Here is a 24,457-nt window from a genome sequence, read left to right on the forward strand (position 1 = left end):
GTAGCAGACATGCTACCTACTTTGTGCCATGCTGTACGTGTGGCCAGCTTCCTATGAGAGGGGTTACAGCGAAATCCTCGAAAAGGATTATATTACCTTATGCCATACTATATGTGTCGCCAGCCTTATATAGAAAGAGTTACGGCTGCATCCCCGAGAAGGATTATACTACTTTATGCCGTCCTATATTTGCCGGCCTCCTATCACAGGGGCCAGAGCAGCATCCTCAAGAAGGATCTTAACAACATGATTTACAGTTACATATGGAGTCGTGTCTTCCAGACGAGGAGAAGCTGATGTGTCAGAAAGAAGCGACACTGATCACATCTGGAGTCGATAATCTTGATAGGAGAACAGGGTAGTATGCAATGATCCTTCGAAGCACCGGCAGCACCATGCCACCTGCAGAGATTCGCCAATCGCATCACACCTTCTTCTACGTGTGCAGCTACCCCAAACACCATGATGAAGCCTTGCCAGAACGCCAATCCGTTCCCGTAGGTCTCATCATCTTCCCATCTCCCTCTCTTCTTCCTACTTTTAACAGGTTATGTCGCAGGTTGGACTCTATGTGCTGTCCAAAGCGACTGAGAATCTGCTGTTTGCGACGCCAATAATCATAGGATATTTGGTCTAAGATGCACTACTACGAGACACCGGGCCACAACATCGCTGCGGCGGTAGTTCTGTCAGTGGCAGACATAATCGCTGTCAGCTTACGGTTCTGGGTGCGGAGAAAGCAGAGCCAGCCGCTGAAAGCGGACGATTGGCTTATGATACCCGCTCTGGTAAGCAGATAACCACCTCGAACACTTGACTAAGCTCACCTTCACCACAGTTACTTTCGGTTGGAATCGCTATTGCGATTCTCTATGGTGTGTCACAAGGGGCTGTAGCTTATCCGCTCAAACTCCCCAAGGACTACACTGGTAGTCCCTATACGATACACACACGCCAGCTAGAGCTGTCAGGCCAGGTGAGATATACGCTGCCGCTGAACACTCCAAGATCTGACAACACATATAGGTTGAGTGGGCTTTCAACCTGATGTTCCCCTTGGCCCTCGGATGCACGAAGGCCAGCCTCCTCTTCTTCTACCTAAGAGTGTTCTCAGTGGAAAAGTGGAACAAGCGGACTGTGTTGATCAAGGCCTTAATCACCCTCATCATACTATGGGCTATAGCATTTTTCTTTGCGGTGCTCTTCGCATGTGGTACGCATATTAACGCCATATGGGGCCCAACTCAAAACTTGTATACTATCTGCACCAATACGCTGCACAGGCTCATATCCCTGTGCTATACCGACTTCTTCGCTGATATAGTAATCATTCTCATCCCGGTTCCAATAGTGAGTTTGGTCCTCATTCTCCTTCCGCATCCGAATAACTAGCATTGGATTGACACACATGCAGATCTGGCGCTTGAACCTCACCACAGGCAGGAAGATTGCTATATCGGCGGTGTTCCTCCTGGGAGTAGTGTAAGACAAGCATCCCGTGCCCCTTTCGATATGGTATAGAGCTGATTCGTGGTGGTTCATCTTATAGGTCTATCGCTGCCTCTCTGACTCGCTTGATTATCGTCTCAAACACAGTCTTCATAGGATTCACACCCTCTAATGATGAAATTCGTATGTTGCCATATTTTCCCCGCTCCTTCTACTGCTGATAATAGCCAGTCGGAGTCACGGTGGTGATTTACTGGGGTCTGATAGAACTTGGTATCGGCGTCATCGTCGCATGTCTACCCAGCCTGAGTTTTCTCCTCAAGGACATCTCATGGGAGAGGGCTACTACCACGGCCAGAAGCCTGCTACGCACCAGACACTGGGGATCGTCATACACACAGAATGATGAGCATCCTGCCATTTCCGATGTGGAATCTGGGAAAGCGAGGAGCGGATCTTTCCGCGCGAGCTTCTCCCATCATATACGGAGACAGGTTAGTCATGATCCGATGCCCGCCCGGAGCGCCAACATCGCTCCTCCCCCTCAGGTTCGAGTGACAAGAAGTTACGACGCGAATATAACTAGATCGGAAAAGCTTCCGAGAGATTTCGTAGCAGAAAGCGGCTAAAGCGTAAGGTAAAATGATTCGGGCGGGACAAGGGACATTTTAGTTTAGCTATTCTTCTACTGTCTGGTACTCTTTGTCGTTCCTGTGAGAGAATGGGTGTCACCGTCACCAGTAGACTTGAAAATGATCTACGTCAATTGTATAGCTCCGTGGTAGTTCACACTTGGATATGAACAGAAATAAGGCATTTGGCCCACATCACGTTCCCCCAAATCGCTGACAGCCGCTATGAGTGTCTACACGTACCTAATTTCGTCATAAAAAAGTCGTATAGATTCAGTGATTTGTGCTTCTTCGCTGTATGACTACCTATATATCTCCTTCCGAACTAATTACCTTTAAGTTTGTAAGCAACTTTTCCAATCCAAGTCCCCTGTACCGCCCCCGGTGGGCGTCGCCAGCCACATTCGTCCTCCCCCAATTGCTTGGCTGTGCCCAAAAGCGAAGACGCGGCTTATTTAAGGAGAGGAGTCTCCCGGACCCGAGTATTGGAGTTTGCATCGCCTACTCTATGTAACCTCCCCCAACCGTGCCAACCGGTTTATTGAATATGCCAGAAGGGCCTAGTAGCTCATCCATCAAGCTTGCCATCATTGGCGGAGGACTCGCGGGAGTGACCTTAGCCAATGCACTTGCTCAACACGACCACATCAAAGTCCATGTTTACGAGTCCGCACCCCAGTTCTCCGCGCGCGGTGCAGCGGTAGGGCTGGCTGTCAATGCGCAGAATGCCTTGCACCACATTCTTCCCCAGGCAGGCGAGTTGCTGGAGAATGCCGGAGGGGTCCCTATGAATTCAACGCGAGTAATGGTTGTAAGTCATCACCTATGCTCGATTCTCCTTCCAGAGGGAAGCAGCACGCCAGGAGCACCTGAATACCTTCAGGGAGCCGTTAGAATGCTGATGCATACCGTGTCAGGGCGCAGGCGAATACATGAATCAACTCGCCCGGGACCACACAGGCACCAAACAAGGTCTCGTGTTTCACCGCGCCTCGCTTCTCAGAGAGCTCCTCCGTCCCCTCCCCGAGGAATGCCTCCACGCCAACAAAAAGCTCGCCAGCATATCTGAGAAGGATGGAAAATTGGAAGTAAGATTCACTGACGAGACTAGCATGACCTGTGATGCAGTCGTGGGCGCCGACGGCATATTCAGCGCTGTGCGTGATCACGTCGTCCGCGAATTGCAAGATAGCCAGAATGATTGGAGGGCGTCAGCGGCAGGATTCTGGGATTGCAGGAATCTAGTTCCGTTCGAGAGGGCCAAGGCAACCTTGGGGGAAGAATATTTCGAGATGCACCGTCAGTACGTATGGGTCAACGACGGCGCAGTCACGGCACATGACGTCTGTGAGAATGGGAATACGGTGCAATGCGTCATCTGTGCTGTGGAGAGTGATCCTCCGCAAGATCGATCGCGGCCCTTGACAAGAGAGCTTCTAGAAACGACATTAGAAAGTTCCCTGAATCGAGCGCATACCCAGGGGATGATTGAGGTATGTTCTTCAGTTCTAGCATCAAGCCATCCCAAGTTGGCAAGATCGATACCTTGTATGTGATCACGTTCAGGGAAGAATGCTGATAGTCATCCCTGCCAATTATGCAGCTGCTCCTCGACCAGCCTTCTCCGAAAGCCTACTCGGAGTGGGAGCATAAAGCAACTCCCACGTATGCCTCTGGTCGGGTTTGCATCGTCGGTGACGCAGCGCACTCGACTACACCCTGGCAGGGCTCCGGTGCCGGGCTGGCCATAGAAGACGCCATGGTGCTTGCCGCGCTCCTGGCCCACGTCCGGTCAGCGAACGAGGTTGAGGCAGCTTTCCGAGCATTCAGCGACGTGCGGCTACCACGATGTCAGAAAGTCATCGACTCCAGTCGGGAGACGGGTACCATTTTCTGCGGCAGGTATCCGGCGGCCGGGCTTGATCCGGAAAGGCTGAATGAGGCGCTGACGGCGAGATGGCAGCATATCCATGACCTGGATCATGACGGGCATATATCCGAAGCTCTGGTAAAGTTTGAAGTTTACAGGAAAACCACATGAACACCACGAAGGCCCGTTGGGAAGGGAGATGTCACGTAAAGTCTAGGTATAACATACTTACCTAGGTAGTCAACAATCCAAGGTGACCATGGGTTCCTGTATTACATCTTCGTCATCTTCCAGCTCTCCCTGCCAACTGCAAGGTGCTAATCAGCCTCACTGCTCAAAGCCGGACTTTGCAATCCGCGTTCGGACCCTCACCACTAGAAACAACTCTCGCACGTACAGCGATGAGGCAGCAGTCATTCGGCTTCTCTTGCTCACCATCAGCTAAGGGAATTCCATGAGGTGGTGAGGCACCCGCAGCCATCTTCAAGATGAAAAAGACGAAAATAGGAGTATGTTTACTTCGCTATCGTGAAGCATTATCTGCTAATAGGGGCCGTAGAATGGTGAAGAGTAGAAAAGTTTCGTACAGGGCGGGCAGTCCGCCAAGCAGTTAGTGACCTACCCACTATGCTGATACTTAGTAGGGGCCTACCCACTCCCCGGACCTGCCTGCTTGTAAGGGCATTTAGATACCTGGATACAGCGCATACAGCGGGAGGTTAGTGCTACACCACCCTGAGGCTAGGTGAGTATTCCCACTATCCCGACTCAAGTCAGGACCTACCTAAGTGCTTCTCCCGACACTTCTCCTCACTCAGTCATAATCAAAAGGCTACAAAGGGTGAATTCTGCGGTGCGCGGAGAGAATTGATGCTGAGACTTGAAATAAGCGTGAAATTTCTTTTTCATCATACCCAGAGTTAACGTGCTGGCGTTGACGGGCATGGCGGCAGCGTACAAGTTTCTCGCTTTCGAGACGAGCAAGTCATCATAAGCCGAGCCAGATATTTGCTGTTTTAATCTACAAGTATCGTATCAATTGCACTTGATTGGCATGACTGGCTTCTATACTGTTATATTAGTCGAAGACGATCATAGCCCGCGACTACCGTGGCCTTCGCCACCTTTCTAACACAGATTTGAATATTGCCATCGTCACACAACCAACCCAATGCCAAGGACAGCGTGCATATTTTCCAGAAAACAATGGCTCCAAGATCCTGGCCTTCACCGCCATATTATAGATATCCCTCTATACCGACTCACGAGGATCCTGTTAACTAGGTAGAGACATTTTCCGTCTGCGAGAGTGTGGTTTTGTTGGTGGCATGGGTCGGTTGCTTGGCACATAGAGTCTTGCCATCGACAACGTATATTATATAACCAACGAGTATCAGTGCGACATGGGCGAGAAAACTGGTTCTGGATGGGAAAGAGTTAGTCTAAAGTAGCACTGTGGGTAGTAATTATCAGAATTGCATTACTTACCTAAGCCAAGCAAGCCTAGAGCTGCCCAGATGCTTTTAAACTGCGCGATTCTGGTGATGCGATCACGCAGTTAGACTTGTTGTTGCTCCGTAGGTTCCTCTCTGTTTTCCACACCAGGGTCTCTCTCTCCCCGGTCGAATCGTCGCCTTGCGAATATACACCATGACCAAAAAAGTAAGAAGATACAGACTGGACCGACGGTTTCGAGAACTATGCCCCAGACACTCTTGGACACTCCCAAGACAGCAAGGACAACAAAAATATAATGCAGATTAATACTGAAGTGACAGCTCGCTCAACAACTTCTTGTAAAGCTTGTTTCGTAATTCCCGGGTCCGTTTCGCTAACCATGGCAAGACAGGGCGGGATCTTGAGGGTTGATTGTAATCGGCGAGCGCTTGATACGAGCTGGGTGCGGTGCTCTACTGCCGGTTTCACGACAATACATAAGATTACAATATCTACGAAGCCCACCAGGGCGATACCAAGAACAATCCTGGTGGCGAGGTCAATCATGTTGACTTGTGTAGGCTGAAGGTTGACGTAAATAAGTGCTCAGCAAGTTTAAGGCTGGATAAGCAAAAGAAATAGTGATAGGATACTTGTGAAGGGTCTCGGTTTCTAGAGTGAGAGTGGGATATGGATGAGGAGAAACAAACGGAAGGAAACAGATGAAGAACATTTAAATTAAGTTCTGATTGCATAGGCTTACACAGCCTTATCTAACATCTAGCTAAGCACCTTGGCCAAAAGGTATCTACATCAATAGGCCTTAAATGAGATATGGCCTTACAATAAGTTATCATAAAACGAGGCCTCTTGCATCGAGAGGTCATACTCTGGGTTTAACCCCTTATGCAACAAGATATCTTCCAACGATACGTCATGTTCTGAACTCACGCCCTCACGGAACAAGACATCTTGCATCGACGACAGGCCGTGGCGCTCGGCTATCAGCATGGCAAAGGTGCCTGTCTCGAGTTTGTCAAGCCTAGCACCATGATCCTTTAAAAGTCGGAATATGTCTAGACGTTCTTTGTATAGCGCCAAAACGATTGGGGCCGGATAACCGTCATTGGGGTCCACACCGCGATCAAGTAGGGTTTTGGCCATAGCCAGCCGACCCAGCCATACAGCTGTCATCAACGGACTGTTCATTTGCTGAGCGGAGCCTGGGCCACGATTCAAGAGCATCGTTTGAGGAGCGGGATCTGCGCCAAAATCCAAGAGCATCTTGAAAATTAGGTCATCGCCATTCCTGATAGCCTCCATGAGTGGTGTTGGGTACGTATCATCAAGGTTCGGCGAGACACCCTTATTGAGCAAATGGCCCACCATCATGATCTTTCCATTTTTCACGCTTCTCAAGAGCGCCGCTTGCAGCTTCTCGGTAGAAGAGCCAAGAGACGGCGGTAATAGAGCAAGAGCTCGCTCAAAGCTTTTTGGGGTCGCGGCGTGGGATAATGCGTCGCCAAGAGCCCAAACAAATGGCGGGCGGTCTCCGAAATGGGCCCGGGATCTTAGCATCATGTCGAAAATGAAATTGAACACGGGTTCGTGATCACAAGTATTCCCTCGCTCTTTATGGCTGCTGTTTCCGTGAAGCAAAGACGCGGAATTGGTGCCTAGAATATTGCCTGGGGAATCATGCGAGAGGAGTAGTTTGATCATTTCAAGATTTCCCTGTACTGTAGCAGCTCTCAGTGGAGAGCCGAAGACTTTGCTATGAATCGATTTTAAACTGAAACGACCGCCGGATGCAATATTCTTCGTGATTAGTTTTGAAGAAACATAATCCTTCCGTCCGAGATAGGCAGCAGCAACGAAGACGTCCACCCCTGTGTCGCCCAACGCGCTGTACGCATTGACTACCGTTGCCCGCTTATTGCACGCGAGGGCAAGGCTAACGAGAGAGCTGAGACATTCTAAGTCGTCATCTGATCCACCCAGAACTTGTCCAGCATGCCTGATACGGCCGAGGCAGGTTGCTGCTGTGGGTTGCTCTCTTAAAACCCGATACATCACATAAGAGTGAATATAGGGAAGCGACTCTCGTGGCGAACACATCCCCAGCTGCAATGAGTAGTCATTGGTGTTGAGCTGATCACATAGGATACCGAGACGGAAGATAGAACTATCAATGAAGCGTTTGAATTGGCCTGAGAGAAACGTAAGCATGTAAGTCAGGGGTTCCTCAGACTTGAGTTCACACATACTGTTGACAAGGCGGGTTCGCATTACACGCACAAAGTTGTGCGAGATGACGATTTCGTCGAATACAAGCTCGACTATCTCGACCGGGAGATGAAATAGAGGCATGTCGAATCGTACTGGATGATATGCTAGCAATGGTGGGCATGTATTGATAGCACTAAGGTGATGGTGTAGTTCAGAAGGGCCGGCTTAGACAGTGCTAAGGTTCCTTCAGGCTCGTAAAGTTTCTGTAATTGAGATATCTTGTGTAGAAAAGTATTCTTCCAATATAGAGAAGCCGGGATGCGCAAAAGAAATTTACTGCTTCCAAGGGCCTACTTATACTAAACTGCTTGACTACCTAGTATATAGAGACTCACACATTTCAGCCGAAGCTAGCCCTCTCAATAGCGCTCACAATGCACTTACAATACCACCCTGAATAGCCTCTCAATAGCTCTTCAAATAGCAACCATTCAGCCCAAAGCCACCATTGTTCAATGTGTTACGGAACAGAATAGGAGTGTAGTACTAAATCGCCACGCTATCAACAAAAGATAGAAACAATAGATCAGGTCAAAACCCTGCGTGTCTACATTCATGATATGATACCGTGAAACAATGAGAGTGTAGCAAACATAACGCATTGACCTTGAATGAATAGGATATTCCGAGCCATTGAACTCCACATGTGCCCTGAATGGGACTGACGTGCAATCTACGTAAATACCATTCGATCTGTAATCCATGAAACTTCTTTACTTTCCACATCAAGGCTCATTCCTTAACCCTTGAAGGCAATAATTCTCAACTTTGACGATCTTCTAATCAATGTCGACACGGCTGATCATGTTATGACCTCTCTACTGCCCTGAGAATGACTTGAGTTACCTGCTCCCTTGTAACTCTTGGCCGAGCTACTGTCGGCATTGTGTAACACCTGATTTCCAACACACAACTCTTTCATTCATTTCGATCTTGCTAGACGCAGACTACATACTATCCAATGTCATCCCAAGTGTCCATCTTGTAAGTCGTTCGCAATGACTGATCGCGTTCTCCAAGTTTTCCCTATTGGGCTTAAGCTGTTAATTGGCCCCTTTGTCCTAGTCACTTCGGAATAGTCGTCGAAGAGCTCATAGTCGGCCTTGAGGATATTGTGAACCGATTTATCGAAGATTCTATAACAACTTGACCACGGTCTCAGGTAACAAATCTAAAAGCTGGGTCCAAGGCTTTTGATGATTGTAACAACCCTAGCTAGTGAGGTGGCTAATATTGTACTATGTATGTAGTCTGTCTAGGGACATACTACGCATGGGTGGTTCCGCGTGTGGAGAGTGTGGAGACTAACAGCTCGAATCTAACATGAAATATGCGTCATGAATTTTCATCAAGCGGGGATAGCTCAGTTGGGAGAGCGTCAGACTGAAGTCAAAACTTCATTCCACATCTTGGTGTATCCATGATAATCTGAAGGTCGTGTGTTCGATCCACACTCACCGCATCTTTTTGTCTCTTATCTAACCAGTTGCCCCCCCCCCCCTCGAGCAACTGTTTCGTTGAGTGTTGGAGCGAAATTCCAACTTGTTGGTCATTGAAAAACAAGTAGTTCATGGATATAATCCCCAGTTGAGCGTATTTTAAGGTGTTGGCATAAAAGTAAAAAGCTCTAAGGGGTCACAATCTTGTTCGCAAGTTGGGTGGTCTCGAAACCAGAGAGTGAAGCATACTCGACTCTATGAAATGCATGTTATCACAACTCTTATACCATTACTTTTTGGGTTGAATATAGAGTGACATGTCAACAGTCAGATTTCACGGCAATGGGAATATGTATCTGGTGATCATTGGATGGAAGAGCGACTAGATACGCAGGAACCATATTGAGGTAACAAACTGTCCCGATCTTAGGGCTGCAACAAAGAAACTCGTTGTATATAACCCAGGTATTCCCATAATTGAATATCCCAAACGAGCGACAGTATATATAAAACAATAGATTTCTTCTCATTTCCGCTCACACAATTCAGAGCCTTGGTAAACCATCACATAATCTCCATCAAAGTCCATCTAAAGGTTTATCTTCCGACTCGGGTTTGTGTGCTAAGTCTGCCGAAGAGCCGCTGGGGTGCTTGTCCGTGCAATCAAAGTTGATGCTGGTAGCCCATGCTCACTTGGATTTGTTCCTATAGTAACTGTCAATATCCATTTCACGACTATTTCAGCTGAAAAGCATACGAGGCGCAGACGACGCAGTCACTTGCAGGTTGGCTGCCCGAAAGAACACTACCGCAGCCTCCAGGGCAGGTCCAGGTTTCGCTAGGCATGATGACGGATATGAGTTTGTTGTATTGTGATGTAGAATGATATCGGATGGTTTCCTCAATGCTTGTTAATAGCGTGGGATTTATGGAGGTGAAGGACTATGTCATGAACAGAGAGGGGTGTTTTGTACTTATATGCTATCAACAGGACGGCGCGCACGACCCCCATGTACGACCTTACATACTTGTGCTCTAATAGTGTTTGTCAGGGAGGCAGTATGTGGCAGGCAGGTGACTTCTACCGTTGCGCAAGGGGTCTTCCTCCCGCGCCGCGCGCGAAGCTGTAACCATAAACAGAAAGGGTTTCTTTGAGGTCTGCAAGCCTCCATTATAGCCTCGTGACATTATTTAAATTTATATGCAACTTGCTAGGAGTCGTCTTACCTCAAAGGCCAATAGTTCGTTCAAGTTAGGGCTACTGATACATAATGAGCGGAGCGTATGAAACCTAACCCAGTATATTTGGATATGGAGAGAGGGGCCAGGGATCAATATATCTGTACGATGTTGGTACCACCCGGACAATTTGCATTGGGTTCAAGCTCCCTGTGACACCTACGTAATGGAACACCACACTCTGCGGCGGTAAGACGATGTAAACAATTGGATACAAAGCGGTCACAAGAAATGAAAGATTACGCAAGCTCAACAACTACTCAGGAAAAGAGTGCAACAAACAATGGGAGTTCTATATTGTACAAGGCCCAATAGTTATTTAGCCTTTAAGGTAATATATCAAAAATTTATATTATAAGTCCTTTATATATAAGCTTCCGGAGCTTATATCCAAGATAGCATAATATAGTTATGCATACCCTTATTTTAGTATGTATAGCTCTCTAAATCCAATCGTAATTCTTGTTAGCTGGCCAACTTACATACCAAGGAGAAAAGAGAGGGATGATACGATGATTTCGTGTATAAAAGGTCCCGTGTCCAGCGCCTGATCGGAGAAGATAAAACACAGACCACAGTAAAGAGGCAAATAAGTGTGCACATAATTCATCGATTTCATATCCTAGTCTTTTTCCACCTTTTCCATGCGGCCCTTGTCATCTTGAATGTCATTGGAGGACCGGCAGGTGAAACGAGACTACAATAGCCTTACTTCGTGAAAGGCAGAGGCATAGCCGAGTGCGTGGCTTAAAAGAGAGCTTCGGGAACGATATATCCGCGTAGAGTCGCTGGGAAACATCGACGAGTAGCCCTATACATGTACCTTTTATAGCTTCCTACCCAGGCTGTTGTAATCAAGGTTGAGATTGAATCGCAAATATACACCTTGAAAGTTGTAAGCGAGCGAGCAGTCGTCCATGTTCCAGGAAGAATCATTAATCAATTTGTTAGTTTAAGTTTTTTAAACCATCGACATGTAGACCTGTGCTCAGTCTAATTTGGGGAATGAATGTGACAGATCTTGAGCTGGGATTTCACATGGATCCATCCTATGCGGAATGCCGCGCATACACTCAAACCCAGGCCCGAAGGGTCAGCCGAGGCTTGAAAAGGAAGGATATTGCAGACTGCTACGGATAGCTCTCATTGATAGAGGGAAGTGAGTATGTTCTCAGGGAGTATGGTATAGACCTCTGGTCGGATATTACCCATCATGATGAATGTCAGAAAACAGCAAAGTGAAGCCCTGCCAGGGCCACATTGTCGCGGAAAAAAACGACGCCATTAATCTTGTGCAAGATTAACGGCCTTTATATGGCATACCCACTACTCCGCGACACACATTAAAGGAGTATATTGAAGAGGGAGGAGATCTGGACGAGAAGACTCAGAAGCATATAGTTACGAGCATGAAATGGATGAATCGAAATGGAATCATAATCAAGGACGTTCATCCACGGAACTTCAAAGGCGCCTACTATTCAGATTTTGGGCTTGCATAAACCAAGCCCCATTGTCTGTGGCAAAACACGTCTCATGCAAGAAGGAGCGCTCGCTTGACAGCAGATATTTGTATGTTCGAGGAAATGGTCGGAGACATCGGTAGCCTATTAAGACGGTCTAGTCGGTTGCAGTACCGACAGTAATTAGATCTCTCCTACAGCGATTGCTGTATTGCATAGGTCAAACTTCCCGTAAAGGGATTGTTTCAATTTGCATGAGTCCTCGGCACGGATTGGGTTGGGCAAGCCCTGCCGTAAAGAAAGTATAGCTGATGACAAGAGGGTATCAGAATATAACCATGAAGATATGATAGTAGTTCTTGAAGCGTCCAACCATATTTGATGATAGGCTCACACTCGATAGCTGTTGCTGATTTGGATGTGGTACGTGAGTGGCTAGGTGAGGAGGAGGCGCGACCAGTGCACCAATGTAGAGATGTTAACCGACTATGGGCCGGGATCGTTGATCATAAGAGCCACCAAATTTCAGCTTCAAGTCTCGGCGAGCACTAAAACTACATACTACTTACCGGCGAGGCGGTACCGACGCAATGTTTAGCCAAGCCTTTTAGTTCACCACCTGGATCAACCTCGCTCTCCTTGGCCGACCTTATCTAGATCGTCTAGACAAGCCTCCAGGCTCTTCCAAGACATTTAGCCTAACCCAGCCCAACCATGAAGCTGTAAGTAGGCAGCGTAGACAGGCTAGCCAGCCAACCTTATTTTCAGCTACGACCTCAGATCGAGGTCTCAACGAAGGAAAATAGGATAGATCGCCCTTTAGGGGACGCTAGAATACAACGTATTCGTCCGACGAACGAGCCTAGAGTCTGCATATCTCCCATCTGCCAAGGGTGTGGCTGATTGCCATGTCTCCGTACAAAACGTGCTGATGACAGCGACCGTAGAGGTATTAATTCTACGAGATGCCCTTGCAGCGTGAGCATAGTACTTGAATCTCTATCTCGTCCAAGAAGTTCAAATCTAAATATCTACGCCGTCACGAACCCTGTCACAATGTTGGCGAAATCCTTCGTTTTTCTCGCCTTACTACGCCTGACCGCCTCCGAGTCAGTCAGCATAACAGAGCTCCCCGCCTATTCCGCCCAGAAGCCCTGCGCCCGGAAGTGTTTTACAAATGGTGCCTACGAAGGGCCCGATAAGCTAGCTAATTACATCGGCTGCGAATATCATCTACCTCAAAACGAATGCGTGTGCCGATCAGATATACAACAAAGCGCCGACTCCTGGCTTAGTAGTTGCGTGAGCAATTCCTGCTCGCGCAACGAAGTAGACGCTAGTAGCGCCGTTTCTATCTACGACGCCTACTGTACAAACGCCGGCTACCTGCGCATAGCACAGGTAACACCGACATCAACTTCTTCAGGTATGCCGAACTCCTACCCTGCAATTATCGCGACCGTAGCATGCACCCAGAGATCGGTGGCCTTGCTTCACCAGGCCCTAACCATGACGCTGGCTGTGCTTCGCAGAATGGTTAGGGGCTGGTTCTGTGCACGTCCCCGGCAGTTTTCTCAACAACACCTAACCCAGCCCCAAGACACCTCATCAGTAGCAACTTCTAATTGAGTGAAAAGATATAGAATCGCCCACCAGTTCCTTTGGGAGTCAGACCCCAACATTTACGGGTACAATTATAAACAATGGAGACGATAACCGGGGTGAACTGGGTACAGGCGAGATCGTCGGTATCGTTGTCGGTGTCTTAGGTTTCATTGCAACGGCTATAGGGACATGGTTTACATACAAGGCGATCCGAAACAAGAGACAAGCGCATTATGAGGCGAAAGGTGGACCACATGGAGGACCCTATCTTAGTTAAAGGTGTGTCAAATTGTCAGGGCGTTTAGTGCAATATAATAGGCGATTTACTTCGACAGTGATGACGTGAATTATGTATGATCTATGAAATACGAAGCTCCACCCGGTTCGACGTTCCAAACTACTAGACATGAAAGATTCTCAATAATTGTTACGGACCTTGTCGAGGTGGGCGTCAAAGCGTCACCACCTCTTTCTACCCGATATCTTTTCAAATTCTCTATGTGTCATCGCGCCAGCGTCAGGGCGCAGCGGTAGGTTCTTTGTCTATCAGCAAGCATGTCGTCGTCGAATACCTAATATGTTCATATCATGTCGCGGACCCTCTCCAGCCGTGAGGATCACAGCGCCTGGGGAATGACGCTTGATCGTGCTTGGTCAAATTTGATAACTCGGTATTGTGCACTCGTCAAACCAAGCCAAGCTATCTATCTGCGCATTTGTATGAAGTGATTATCACCCCAAAGAAGGGGCACTTCCAAGATGGTGTCACAGAACAAGAAGAGAAGTGTAAGTTGTCATTGCCGTCTAGTTTTACATCTAAGCCAGGGCACACACACACTAGATTGTTTATATGGCTTATATTGGGCGGAAGTGAGGCTATTCGCAGCTAGTTCTCGCAGTTAGAGGCCTTGCTAGATAGCTACTCGAATACAAAGCCTAAAGGCTGCAATAACTAGCTGGGAACCGCTTAAGTAGTAATACCATATACAAAACAGAAGCAAAACAAATAACTGGTAAATAACGCAAAGTGGTGAGTAATACGGCTGTGGGGGGTAGATGCTTGATCGAAACCGGTGCGTATCTGCCTCAAAAGTGGTGCCTTCAATAACTCCTTTCCCTTCCTCACTATATAAGGGTTTTCAATGACGGCACTCTCCCCTTCTCCGTTACTAGCTGAGTATGCCAGAAATGTACCTAATTTTTTCCCATCATTGATAGGGTAGCTATTAAAATAGGGGTATGTGTCTGAATAGGAGTACGTGTTGAATTAGGCAAGCGAGTTAATTAAGAGTATATTATATAATATATGAATTCCGCGAATGCAAGCTGCTAGACTAGGCGTGATGCATATCACCAATAGCATCATGTCCAATTCTGAATCATCACAACAGGAGCGTGATAGATTTTGCTTCCGATAGGTGTATAAATTAAACGAAAAAATGGCGGTTTCGCCAAGATTTCCCCCTATAGAGCGTAGATGATCCTTCCAGCGCAGTATTACGTAAATCATTTACAACGATCTTGTCTACTTAATCACGGCGCCATGACAGGATTGGATGTTGACACCAGTCCTATCTTATTGGGTGCTTCTGGCTAGTTGCATAAACAGCTCCTGATCAACTCAAGCAATCTAAAGTTAGTTTTCAAGGAATATTGTCATCGGTTCCAGGCCCACAGGTGGGCGCGTTTGGTCATGGAATCCCGGATGGGGGCTGATCTGAGGGATCTGGAAAGATCATCTTATAATTATACATGAATAGGCCTGCGTGGCCTCCGGGCCCTTTGCCCGTACCGTAAACGTGAAGTGGCTCACTGATATACACACATACACACTTTTAACGGAAGCAGTCGAGTAACTTATGATTCTCTATTAGGAGAACATATCCCAAACGCTACTTGTTACACGTGTAACCTCTGTACTAAGCTGAATATGCAGTTCGCCTTGCGCTTCGGCCGTACGAAGGACCTTTGCAGGCTGTTCATGATCTTTCAAAGACATGCAGGCAATATTGGGCAATATTGGAAAGTGAGGTTATACAGACTTCGTTTCTTGAAACAGACCCTAGAGACCCAGGCGGTCTGGGCTGGCAGACCGGTTGTATATAGAGTCGAGTCGAGCCACCAACGACAGGGAGCCAGTTGGTTGGTCAAGGACTCATGCAGTCCTAGTTGATCATTGTAATCTGAATATCATCAAGTGCCGCCCTTGGTATACACGTTTACCTGCTTCGTCCCAAAATGACAGATACCATGTCCGGTTCATAAATTGCACTTCCTTGAGCTGATTCTACCTTGACCCTTGCCACCCGCCCCCAACGCGTCTATATTCGAAGGATAGAATGATGGTTATAGAAATGGCCAGATCGTCATGAGTCAAGGCTGAATCCATCAAAAGAACCGAATATGAAGAGGTATTCAGGGACGTGTACTCTAGCGTTATACCAATAGGTGCAACTGCAATAAGCAAAAGCGTCACAAATCATTGCTTTCTCATTCCATCCCGTGCGGGGTAGGAAGCACTGCCTCAGAATGAGGTGAGGCGAACAGTAGCATGGTCGGGCGAAAAGAAGCTGCAGATGCTAAAAAGTCTCACTCGGTTATATTGAGATCCGTATGTAGAGTGGTGACAAGGGTCGAATCATAGATGGGATGGTAGTGGCCAGGGACTGCGCATCAAATTCCCCAATATTGGCAAATATATTTCGTAGTTAGCTGTTTCCTAGACCTTTGAGGCTCATGCGTCAGTTTATGTAGAATTTACTTGTACTGCAGGAGTAAGACTTTAGTCGCGGCTATTGTATATATCGCCGAGTTCAGTGCGCCGGCAGGAAAGTCGTCGAACTCTAATAAGACCAAGCAATTCCGAGATGTCTCCGTGTCTTTCTTAAACATGGTATTATATCGACTAAGTAGCTCCTATATTAGTGTATTATTTTGGACTCAAGATATATGCCAACTGTAGGCATGGTAGGATGACGTTACTTCTCTCTCTAAACAATCTAATTGAGGCCTTGATCTTCCCATAGCTCTGGTCTTGTTCTTAGGATCCAGCCTAAGCACTATCGCCCCCTTAAAGTTGCATATACATGATAGAATCAGTATAGAAGCGTTTAAATTGGAGTTGTGGCATATTGAAGTGATGTAGGCCCCATCGTCAACATGGCAGTGTAAGAAACAGGCTGCTCGAAATCGAGATAACAACTCAGAGACACAAGTCATACCAAAACTCGCAGTTTCACTGCGCAGATCTACCAATGTACTAAGCTAAATAATACAATGTCGTTACAAGGCTTGAATTATGGCATACAATTGCGGATCAGGCCTTACAGTTAAGGGTTATCAACAAATTTGAACAGGCGAAATTGATTGAGTTAAAGATGCGTCCTCACTTTACTCGACGCGATTCTTCCATTCATTGCTATAGGTAGATCAAGGTGACTGTATCGAGCAGCACCTTCAGTTTGAGTTGAAGTGTATATATGCAAAATAGATTTGAAGACTAAGATAGGAGACAGAATATTGGTCCAAAATGCATTAGCGTGTTCTGTGAATCGTTACGTAACCAAAGAGGCAGATCCAATGCCGAAACTGCTCTCATTAGTCAAAGATATTTTCATAAAAAAAACTGATCTTTACATGTGAGCTTCTAAAATCTCTTATTATCTCTTATTAACCGAAGGTAAATTGATGATTTCTTGTTTGAAAGGGTTGGATGTCAAAATAAAACATTAAATGAGGAGATTTCAAGTAAACACTTGTAAGTCAGCTAATTGGAGTCTCCCAGAGGACATAGTCCTCTGAGACTCAGTTTACAACGACCAGCTTCACACAAAACAAGACCTTTTTCTAACTATAGCACTGGGAGAAGTTTAGAATTTCATTAACATACTAGCAATCGTTGTAGGACTTGGGGGCGGTGAATGCAACAGGTAGCCTGACATCATCTTATACGTTGATGTATAACCACACGATGCACATATGAGGCGTAGTAATGGATAATTTCCTGATCTCCCTCCCACCTAGAGTGCATATTACAATATCTAGACCCAATAGGCATCACCCCCTGACTGATTAGCCCCTGACCTGGAAGCCGCGGAGGCCACTATGCACCCCGAGGTCTCTATCTGCTCTCCAATAGGCAGCGATTGGGGCAAAGAGAGGTGTTCATGCAGTGTTAGATCTCCGAAGCACTAATGCCGGCGGGTCACAGTCAATCTCTTATACGTATGTATATGCGGAAGATCAGGACGGCCGAACTAAGCTCTTTTCCCCATTAACAGTGCAACCACCTTTATTTGCCGGAATCTACTGTCTGATACACCTTGGAGTGTTTATAACAAACTCCCTGCGTAGAGATGGGTCTCTTTACTTGTTCTACATGTGCCTTGAGTTAGCCAAGAGATCCAAATACTACCGTATCGAAGATCCAAAGCTTAGCAAGTGCGGATTATATGAGTTGACATGTGTACAAGACGCGGTTCATTATAGTGAGGTTGGCGAGCGAAGGGAGCCTAGCGGATGTTCCTTTGATTCACGTGTAAGTAAAGTAGTTCCGGTTACCTGATAGCCGAGGCTATGGGATAATACGAAACATATGGTTAGGTCAATAGATACATCACTTGTTCGTACCGTTGGCTATCAATCTATAACGCCGAATTCTTCCACAGGCAGGGTAGGTGGATGTTCTAGTATTCACATGAAATGTTGGCCGCAGACGTTGATTTAAGAGGTCCTGCCTAGAACCGTACCCCCGAGTATCCCATCAGAGCGACACGAGAGCCAGTGGCCCCTTACTATGTACAATTCTGGAGCCCGAATATTTTCTGATCTTTGCAACTCATGAGCGCTGCATTCATGTGTCTTTGAATCACTTAATGGATGTCTGTGTGTGTGGAATCGTAGAACATCATTTCACGGCTCGTTAGCAACGACCATTATTAAGCATTTTGCAGAAGCTTTGTTTTATACATATATAGTGTAGCTTGTAATGTAGCATGTACGGTAACTGGGACAAAGGAGGCATCCACAGGCTCAAAGGCTTCATTGAGCCTACGTCTCATTGAGTATCAACCTAACTTCGTCCTATTCATTGACAATCATACTATCTAGGCGCAACAGGACATGGCAACAGTGGGCCATGAAGATTCAATTAATATATCACATATGCATCAACAACAATCTAAGCGCTTGTATGGGGCTGACGTACGACGCGCTTGAGTTAGTTCCCTTACCTTATACGCTCCCTTGCCAAGACCCGGACTGTGGGAGCCCAACAGCCCAAGATTGCTTCCAATCAAATCGGACTCAACATAGCAATTCTAGGTAGCTGAAGGGATTCGATTAAAACCACAAACAAACAAACAGCGGATCGTTTTTAGGGGGCTTACGCCACTATATCGGTGTCGCCACTGGACGGTAAACATAAGTATAAGCGAGCATCGGCTGACTAGTCTCCGTTGCAGCCCTGTTGTACAGTGTTTCATTGGGGCTTAGCTTGCTCGCGAAAAGTTGAACTGAATACGGCGTGTTAGTGACACGTGCAGGACTCAAAGTACATATACCTAATAATTCGCCTTCCGGACCCGAGGCCTAAAAGAATCAGTTCGCATTATTATCGACCTCTTTGTCTTCGCGGGTTTTGTTTTGTTTTTCACTGCTTCGCTCTGCATTATTGACAGCTTCCTATACTTGCTCATCATGGCCTCTGCGCGCACAATCTTGATCACAGGCTGCTCAGACGGGAGTCTGGGCTCTGCCCTCGCCCAGGCATTTCACAAAGCGGGATGGCGAGTCTTCGCATCCGCTCGCAGCATTGAGAAACTCAAGAAATGTGAGGAAGCCGGCATTGAAACGGTGCAGCTGGATACGCTTTCCGACGAATCAATTGCTAGCTGTGTCGCCAAGGTCAAGGAGCTCACAGGCGGCTCCCTGGACGGCCTACTCAACAATGCTGGCGCCGGGTACAACATGCCACTTCTAGACGTCGATATCGCGAAGGCGCGGCAGCTATTCGATCTCAACGTCTGGTCCCTGATAAACGTAACACGCGCCTTCTTTCCACTGTTGATGAAGTCGACCCGCGGCGCCATAGTCGTGAACAATACTGCCTGCGCCTCAGTGACCGCTGGCTCAACGCCCTTCTCGGGCGCATACAACGCTTCCAAGGCGGCCGCGGCTAGTCTTACAGAAACTTTGCGCCTCGAGCTAGAACCCTTCAATATCAAGGTTATCAACCTAATGACGGGTGGCGTAAGGTCAACATTCCACAGCAATGCCCCAGACGCTAAGCTCCCACCCACATCATTGTACAACGTGGCAAAAGAGCCTGTCGAACGAACCATGTCAGGCGCGGACGCCGTCAACGGGAGCGACCCGACGCAATGGGCCGATGAAGTCGCGAAAGAGCTCAGCAAGCGTAACCCGCCGTATTGGGTGTGGAAGGGCAAGTTCTCTACGATCGTACGACTAGCTTCGCATTTGCCGGTTGGAATGCTGGATGGGACTATGAAGGGCTTGGTTGGCTTGGATGTGGTGGAGCAGAAAATCAAAGAGCAGGGAGGGCCGAGCAAGGTAGAGCTTCCTTCGTCGAAATAGCGATGAGTAGCAGGGTAACAGGAATAATGAAAATAGAGCTGTCAGGATAAACAGAGTTAGCAGCGAGTATACACATACTCCATCTTTCTACCTTAATAATATACCTATCACGAAGACTATGTCTCACCCTCTTTAATATCAGCTAGCCCAAAGAGGAGGGCTAGATTCAGGCGTGGGAGCTGCATTGAGTGACCAAGACCCAACATGGGAATTTGAAGCAAAAGTCTTTGATCTATGTGCTAGCCTACCATATGCAGAAATTGAAACGCATGTACTAGAAATCTAAATACAATGTGAAGAACACAATCCGGTACCTACGGCTCACTTTATGTCCTCAAGCAGCCCCAGCGTTCTTTACAGCCTCAAGGTCCAGCTTTCTCCATGGCAGGAAGAAGGCCACAACGAATGCAGCGGCTACAACAGTCGTGGATAAGATGAAAGTAGCCCTTATCCCCTCAAGATAAGCAAGCAGTATGCCGGAGAGCTCTGCTTTGGTAAAGACATCGCGCAGTTGTCCCGCGCCGGTAGCTAGTACGAGCTTTGGATCTACTCCAGGTGCCGCGCTTGGCAGACTGAGTAGTAGTGTATTGACCAAGACGGCCTGGGAGGCTGCAACCCAAAATGCGCCGCCCAGAGTCTGGAAGCAAAGCATAATAGCAGTCGCCGAAGATAAGTCTGCTGACCCTACACTCACTTGGCCGACGATGACAGGGATTTGGAGTGAAGCTCCCAGACCAAATCCTGCAATGATTTCGAAACCAATCCATTTACCGATGGAAGTGTGAATATCGAACGTGTAGCACAGGCCGCATCCAAGGATGCCAAATGCGTTTCCAACAATCATAAGTAGGGTAGATTGACCGGTTGCGGAGATGAAGATGCCTCCGCCAAGAGCGCCGGCCATGGCTGATAGGATGTAAGGCAAATTTTGGACGCCCGAAATGATAGGGCTACTTCCTCGAATGGCCTGGAAGTATATGGGAAGGTAGTAGATCATGCTGAAAAAGCCACCGGCCTGGAGGATGGAGAAAATAGCCGAAAGGCCAATCTCGCGTCGCTTGAAAAGGCGGGGTATAATAATGGCTCGCTCGCCCTGCCACCATTCGCATAGGCCGAAGGCAATGCTGATTACGCCAACGCCGACCAAGAGTCCAATGACGACAGACGAGGACCACGGATAGGACTGGCCGCCGTAATTGACAGCTGTAAGATACGAGATAATGATGGCCATCATGAGTGTAGTGCCTAATGGATCCATCTGCAGCAGCTTTTCTGTGAAGCGCGCCTCCTGAGGTTTCGCGTTCTCCGGCGCATTGAACAGAAAGACGATAATCGCGACGGGAATAACTCCTATCGGAAGGTTGATATAGAAGCACCTAATATCCGCGTTAGTCCCAGCGGCCTGATACGTAGAAGCTCGACTATTGCGTCAGACTTACCATCGCCAACTGATCGTGCTGGAGAAAATGCCACCTAGTAAGGGGCCCAGGACACTTCCCACGCCAAAAATGGCACCGAGAAGTCCAGTGTAAGATGCTCGCTTCTTAGGCTCCGCGATGAAGGTAATGATGCTGTATGAACCGCATCCAACGCCTGCGGCTCCTACACCTGCTATGGCGCGGCCTATGATCAAGGCGACCGAGTTGGGCGCAACCCCGCAGATGAGACTTCCGACCTCGAAGATGAAGATGGCCGTCAAGTAGCTGAGCTTTAGAGGAAAATATCTATATGTCTTGCCCCATGTCGACTGAAAGCCGCCGGCCGTCATGTAGAACACTGAGCCGTACCATGCCTGGTCTTGGATACCGCCGAACTCTCCCGTGATGGATGGGATGGCTGTCGCCACGATAGTCTGGAGTGCAAGTTAGCCATGCTGTTTCCCTCTGCTATCTAGGTCTCAGAGAAGAGGTGCAATACGGGCTAGACGTAAGTACTGACCATGTCCAGCGAGATCAGAAAGATACTCGACACGAGAGCCGCAATGACGAGCCATAATGCATACCCACTAGGATAGGTGCTCAGCGTTGCGTCCGGCTCAGGCGCCAGATCCGGCGTTGAGCCATTTGAGTGCTCGGTCGGGGGTGCGATTGTCGAAGCGCGGGAGAGTAGGGGTGATGGTATATCGGCGGGAAGGGACTTTGACTTTTCGACTTTCTCTTGATGCCCCTCAACAAAGACATCGTCCACTTCAGTTATCGGCACCGACATATTTCCTAGTGTTGGTGACCTGTCTTGGCGCTGGTTATCGAGTCTTCTGAGCTGGCTAGATTGCTCTCACAAGGGCAACAACTAGTCTACACTTCACACTAACTAGCAAAGTCACAAACATGCAATCGCAGCATCAAGTGCCTAGCTAGCCACTTAGTATGCCTGTATGCACGGATACTTAGACCGGGGAGGCGGGGGATCTCGGCCTCACGGCGGGACAAACCTTTGTGATAGCGTCGTGGAAAGATGCCACGGTCGTTGAATTGCGCCGTCTGAGTTACCAGAAGCAGATTATGCACTGAGACCAAACGCACCTCGAGATGTGGGTATTTGAATAATGATCCTATGTACTGTAACTTTCAGGGTCAAGGACTGCAACTACCCTAGGGGTATATCTTCTGCCACACACCCTACCTACCCTGGCTATTTATATGCCGTCAGCGTGCAGACGATCCTGGGGGAGGGGGGAAGGCACTTGGAGAACCCAAAATTAATCTACGTACCGTGTGGGCGAGAAAGCAGTATCCACGTGAAGAATAGCTACCAGGATCCATAGCCATTTATTTCCATGCATCGTGGTGGCTCAAGCTTCAGGCGTCTGCACGCGGACAACAAACGGCGAAATCATCTCTCCGTTTTCGCCTATTCTAGACCACTCGTACATTAGTGTGCTTCTTGCAGGTTATTGCGTCTACGAAGTACGTCTCGTTTTCTGAAAGCCCACTCAGAGACTACTACGTACATCCCGGTGAACTAGCGAGACTAGCAAGGGTGACAAGGGGGGCGGGAGGCGCCGCTCGCGGAAAGTTGCAGCCCTCTTCAACGTCGCGATGTGGGGACCAGGATTCCCATCCGGACCCATCGTGATTATCTGCATTATCCATTTTTCTGTGACCGGGCAGTACTGACCGGGGGCACAGCTCAGTATGAAAACCACCCACCTCGCACAGTATCTGTCATCCAGACGTTCGACAATGTAGTGTAGAGTCAAGGCGTCGAATGATCCTGATGTGCTGTTGTCGTGATACGATGATCGTAATACCTGATACCGAAGATAACACTAGTGTACTAGTAGAGTCATGGCCTCGAGATTCCAGGGCGCCTCCCTAAGGTCCTTGATGAGTCGCCTCTCTTCAGATTTCGGTGGTTTTAGCTATGTCTTCAGAGCTCGAAAGCAAAGCATCGTTTGAGGCTACGGTCTGTGGCTTCTTATGCCGTCAATTTACAAGACCCAAGCCAATACCAGCGACGACAAAACTAACTAATCAAGTTGCTATTGTTACTGGAAGTAATGTCGGACTTGGGTTAGAGGCATGTCGCCAGCTGCTCAAGCTCGGCCTCTCTCGCTTGATCATGGCTGTTCGCTCGCAGACGAGGGGCGAAGTGGCTGCGCAAGACCTTCGCAAAGCTTTTCCAGCTGCCATTATATCTGTCTGGACTGTGGACTTCGAGTCGTATGAGTCTATTTGCGCCTTTGCCGATCGGTGCAAGACCTTACCTCGGCTCGATATCGCCATCCTCAACGCGGGTATCATGAAGTCCCCCTTCACAATCGTACCTAGTACGAAGCATGAAACAATGTGCCAGGTGAACTACCTCTCAACTGTGCTCTTAGGGCTCCTTCTCCTGCCCATTCTCAAACAGAAAGGGAGGACCGGCGGCAATTCAAGACCCCCTGTGCTCACCTTTGTAGGATCTGATAGGGCCTATGAGGTGACTGTTGAAAAGAAGGGCCCTGTGATACAGCAGCTGGATAGACCGGAACACTTCACTCAGTTCGAATGGTATGGGAAGACGAAATTACTGCTCATACTTTTCGTGTCAACGCTTGCGGAGCTCGTCGACCCTGATGATGTCTTGGTGAACATGGCAAACCCAGGAATGACCAAGGGCACAGATTTCTTCCGTGGTATACCCTCCATTTTCATGCCTATTATACGCTTCGGACAGTTCCTTCTTGCACGACCGGTCGCGGTCGCTGCTAGTATATACGTTGATGCTGTTACGGCTCGAGGCAATGAGAGCCACGGTTCATTCTTAAGTGACTGGACGATTAAACCGTAAGTTATGTCATCATGTTTATTACCATGTTCTGACAATAGTAGGTACCCCTCCTTATGCTATACACAGGAAGGATATCATATAAGAGAGCGACTGTGGGAAGAAACTTTGGCCGAGTTGAACTTTGCTGGCGTTTCAAAAATCATAAGAAAAGTTCCGGGGGATAGGCAA

At 47.9% G+C, this 24,457-nt stretch overlaps 7 protein-coding genes and 1 non-coding gene across 8 annotated transcripts in view; 6 read left to right on the top strand and 2 right to left on the bottom strand.

Moving 5' to 3' along the window:
• Positions 1-496: 496 nt before the first annotated feature.
• F5B22DRAFT_626161 (uncharacterized protein) lies at positions 497-2,344 on the top strand. The gene is made up of 6 exons (XM_047976223.1): positions 497-788; positions 839-976; positions 1,027-1,350; positions 1,415-1,482; positions 1,550-1,632; positions 1,681-2,344. Exons 1-6 carry the CDS (start codon positions 639-641, stop codon positions 2,076-2,078), a joined length of 1,161 nt encoding a protein of 386 aa, XP_047826091.1. The 5' UTR covers positions 497-638; the 3' UTR covers positions 2,079-2,344.
• A 7-nt stretch (positions 2,345-2,351) lies between these two features.
• Positions 2,352-4,259, top strand: F5B22DRAFT_626163 (salicylate hydroxylase). The gene is made up of 3 exons (XM_047976224.1): positions 2,352-2,892; positions 2,999-3,574; positions 3,685-4,259. The coding sequence occupies exons 1-3, from the start codon at positions 2,629-2,631 to the stop codon at positions 4,120-4,122; spliced, it is 1,278 nt and encodes a 425-aa protein (XP_047826092.1). The 5' UTR covers positions 2,352-2,628; the 3' UTR covers positions 4,123-4,259.
• Positions 4,260-6,228: 1,969 nt separating this feature from the next.
• On the bottom strand, positions 6,229-7,758 carry F5B22DRAFT_660891 (ankyrin repeat-containing domain protein; the record flags this gene model as incomplete). Its single annotated transcript, XM_047980322.1, has 2 exons — positions 6,229-7,598; positions 7,656-7,758. The coding sequence occupies 2 exons, from the start codon at positions 7,756-7,758 to the stop codon at positions 6,229-6,231; spliced, it is 1,473 nt and encodes a 490-aa protein (XP_047826093.1).
• Positions 7,759-9,029: 1,271 nt separating this feature from the next.
• On the top strand, positions 9,030-9,139 carry F5B22DRAFT_t183. The gene has a single exon. It is a non-coding gene; the product is annotated as a tRNA-Phe (tRNA).
• Positions 9,140-12,396: 3,257 nt separating this feature from the next.
• Positions 12,397-13,744, top strand: F5B22DRAFT_489897 (uncharacterized protein). The gene is made up of 2 exons (XM_047972331.1): positions 12,397-13,244; positions 13,456-13,744. The coding sequence occupies exons 1-2, from the start codon at positions 12,875-12,877 to the stop codon at positions 13,698-13,700; spliced, it is 615 nt and encodes a 204-aa protein (XP_047826094.1). The 5' UTR covers positions 12,397-12,874; the 3' UTR covers positions 13,701-13,744.
• A 5,041-nt stretch (positions 13,745-18,785) lies between these two features.
• Positions 18,786-20,153, top strand: F5B22DRAFT_626174 (uncharacterized protein). Its single transcript, XM_047976225.1, has one exon. It carries the CDS (start codon positions 19,121-19,123, stop codon positions 20,015-20,017), a length of 897 nt encoding a protein of 298 aa, XP_047826095.1. The 5' UTR covers positions 18,786-19,120; the 3' UTR covers positions 20,018-20,153.
• A 48-nt stretch (positions 20,154-20,201) lies between these two features.
• On the bottom strand, positions 20,202-22,680 carry F5B22DRAFT_626176 (major facilitator superfamily domain-containing protein). Its single transcript, XM_047976226.1, has 3 exons — positions 21,956-22,680; positions 21,457-21,869; positions 20,202-21,393 (listed from the first exon to the last, which is right to left on the bottom strand). Exons 1-3 carry the CDS (start codon positions 22,223-22,225, stop codon positions 20,352-20,354), a joined length of 1,725 nt encoding a protein of 574 aa, XP_047826096.1. The 5' UTR covers positions 22,226-22,680; the 3' UTR covers positions 20,202-20,351.
• F5B22DRAFT_626177 (uncharacterized protein) overlaps positions 22,631-24,457 on the top strand; it is a 1,973-nt gene continuing 146 nt past the window's right edge. The window contains exons 1-3 of the mRNA XM_047976227.1: positions 22,631-22,648; positions 22,729-24,285; positions 24,331-24,455. Of these exons, the coding sequence (XP_047826097.1) occupies positions 23,381-24,285; positions 24,331-24,455 (1,030 nt within the window). The 5' untranslated portion in view covers positions 22,631-22,648; positions 22,729-23,380. The remainder of the gene's footprint in view (positions 22,649-22,728; positions 24,286-24,330; positions 24,456-24,457) is intronic.

This window comes from Xylaria bambusicola (genome assembly GCF_022495145.1).
Source record: "Xylaria bambusicola strain CBS 139988 unplaced genomic scaffold F5B22scaffold_66, whole genome shotgun sequence".
NCBI classification, from domain to species: domain Eukaryota; kingdom Fungi; phylum Ascomycota; class Sordariomycetes; order Xylariales; family Xylariaceae; genus Xylaria; species Xylaria bambusicola.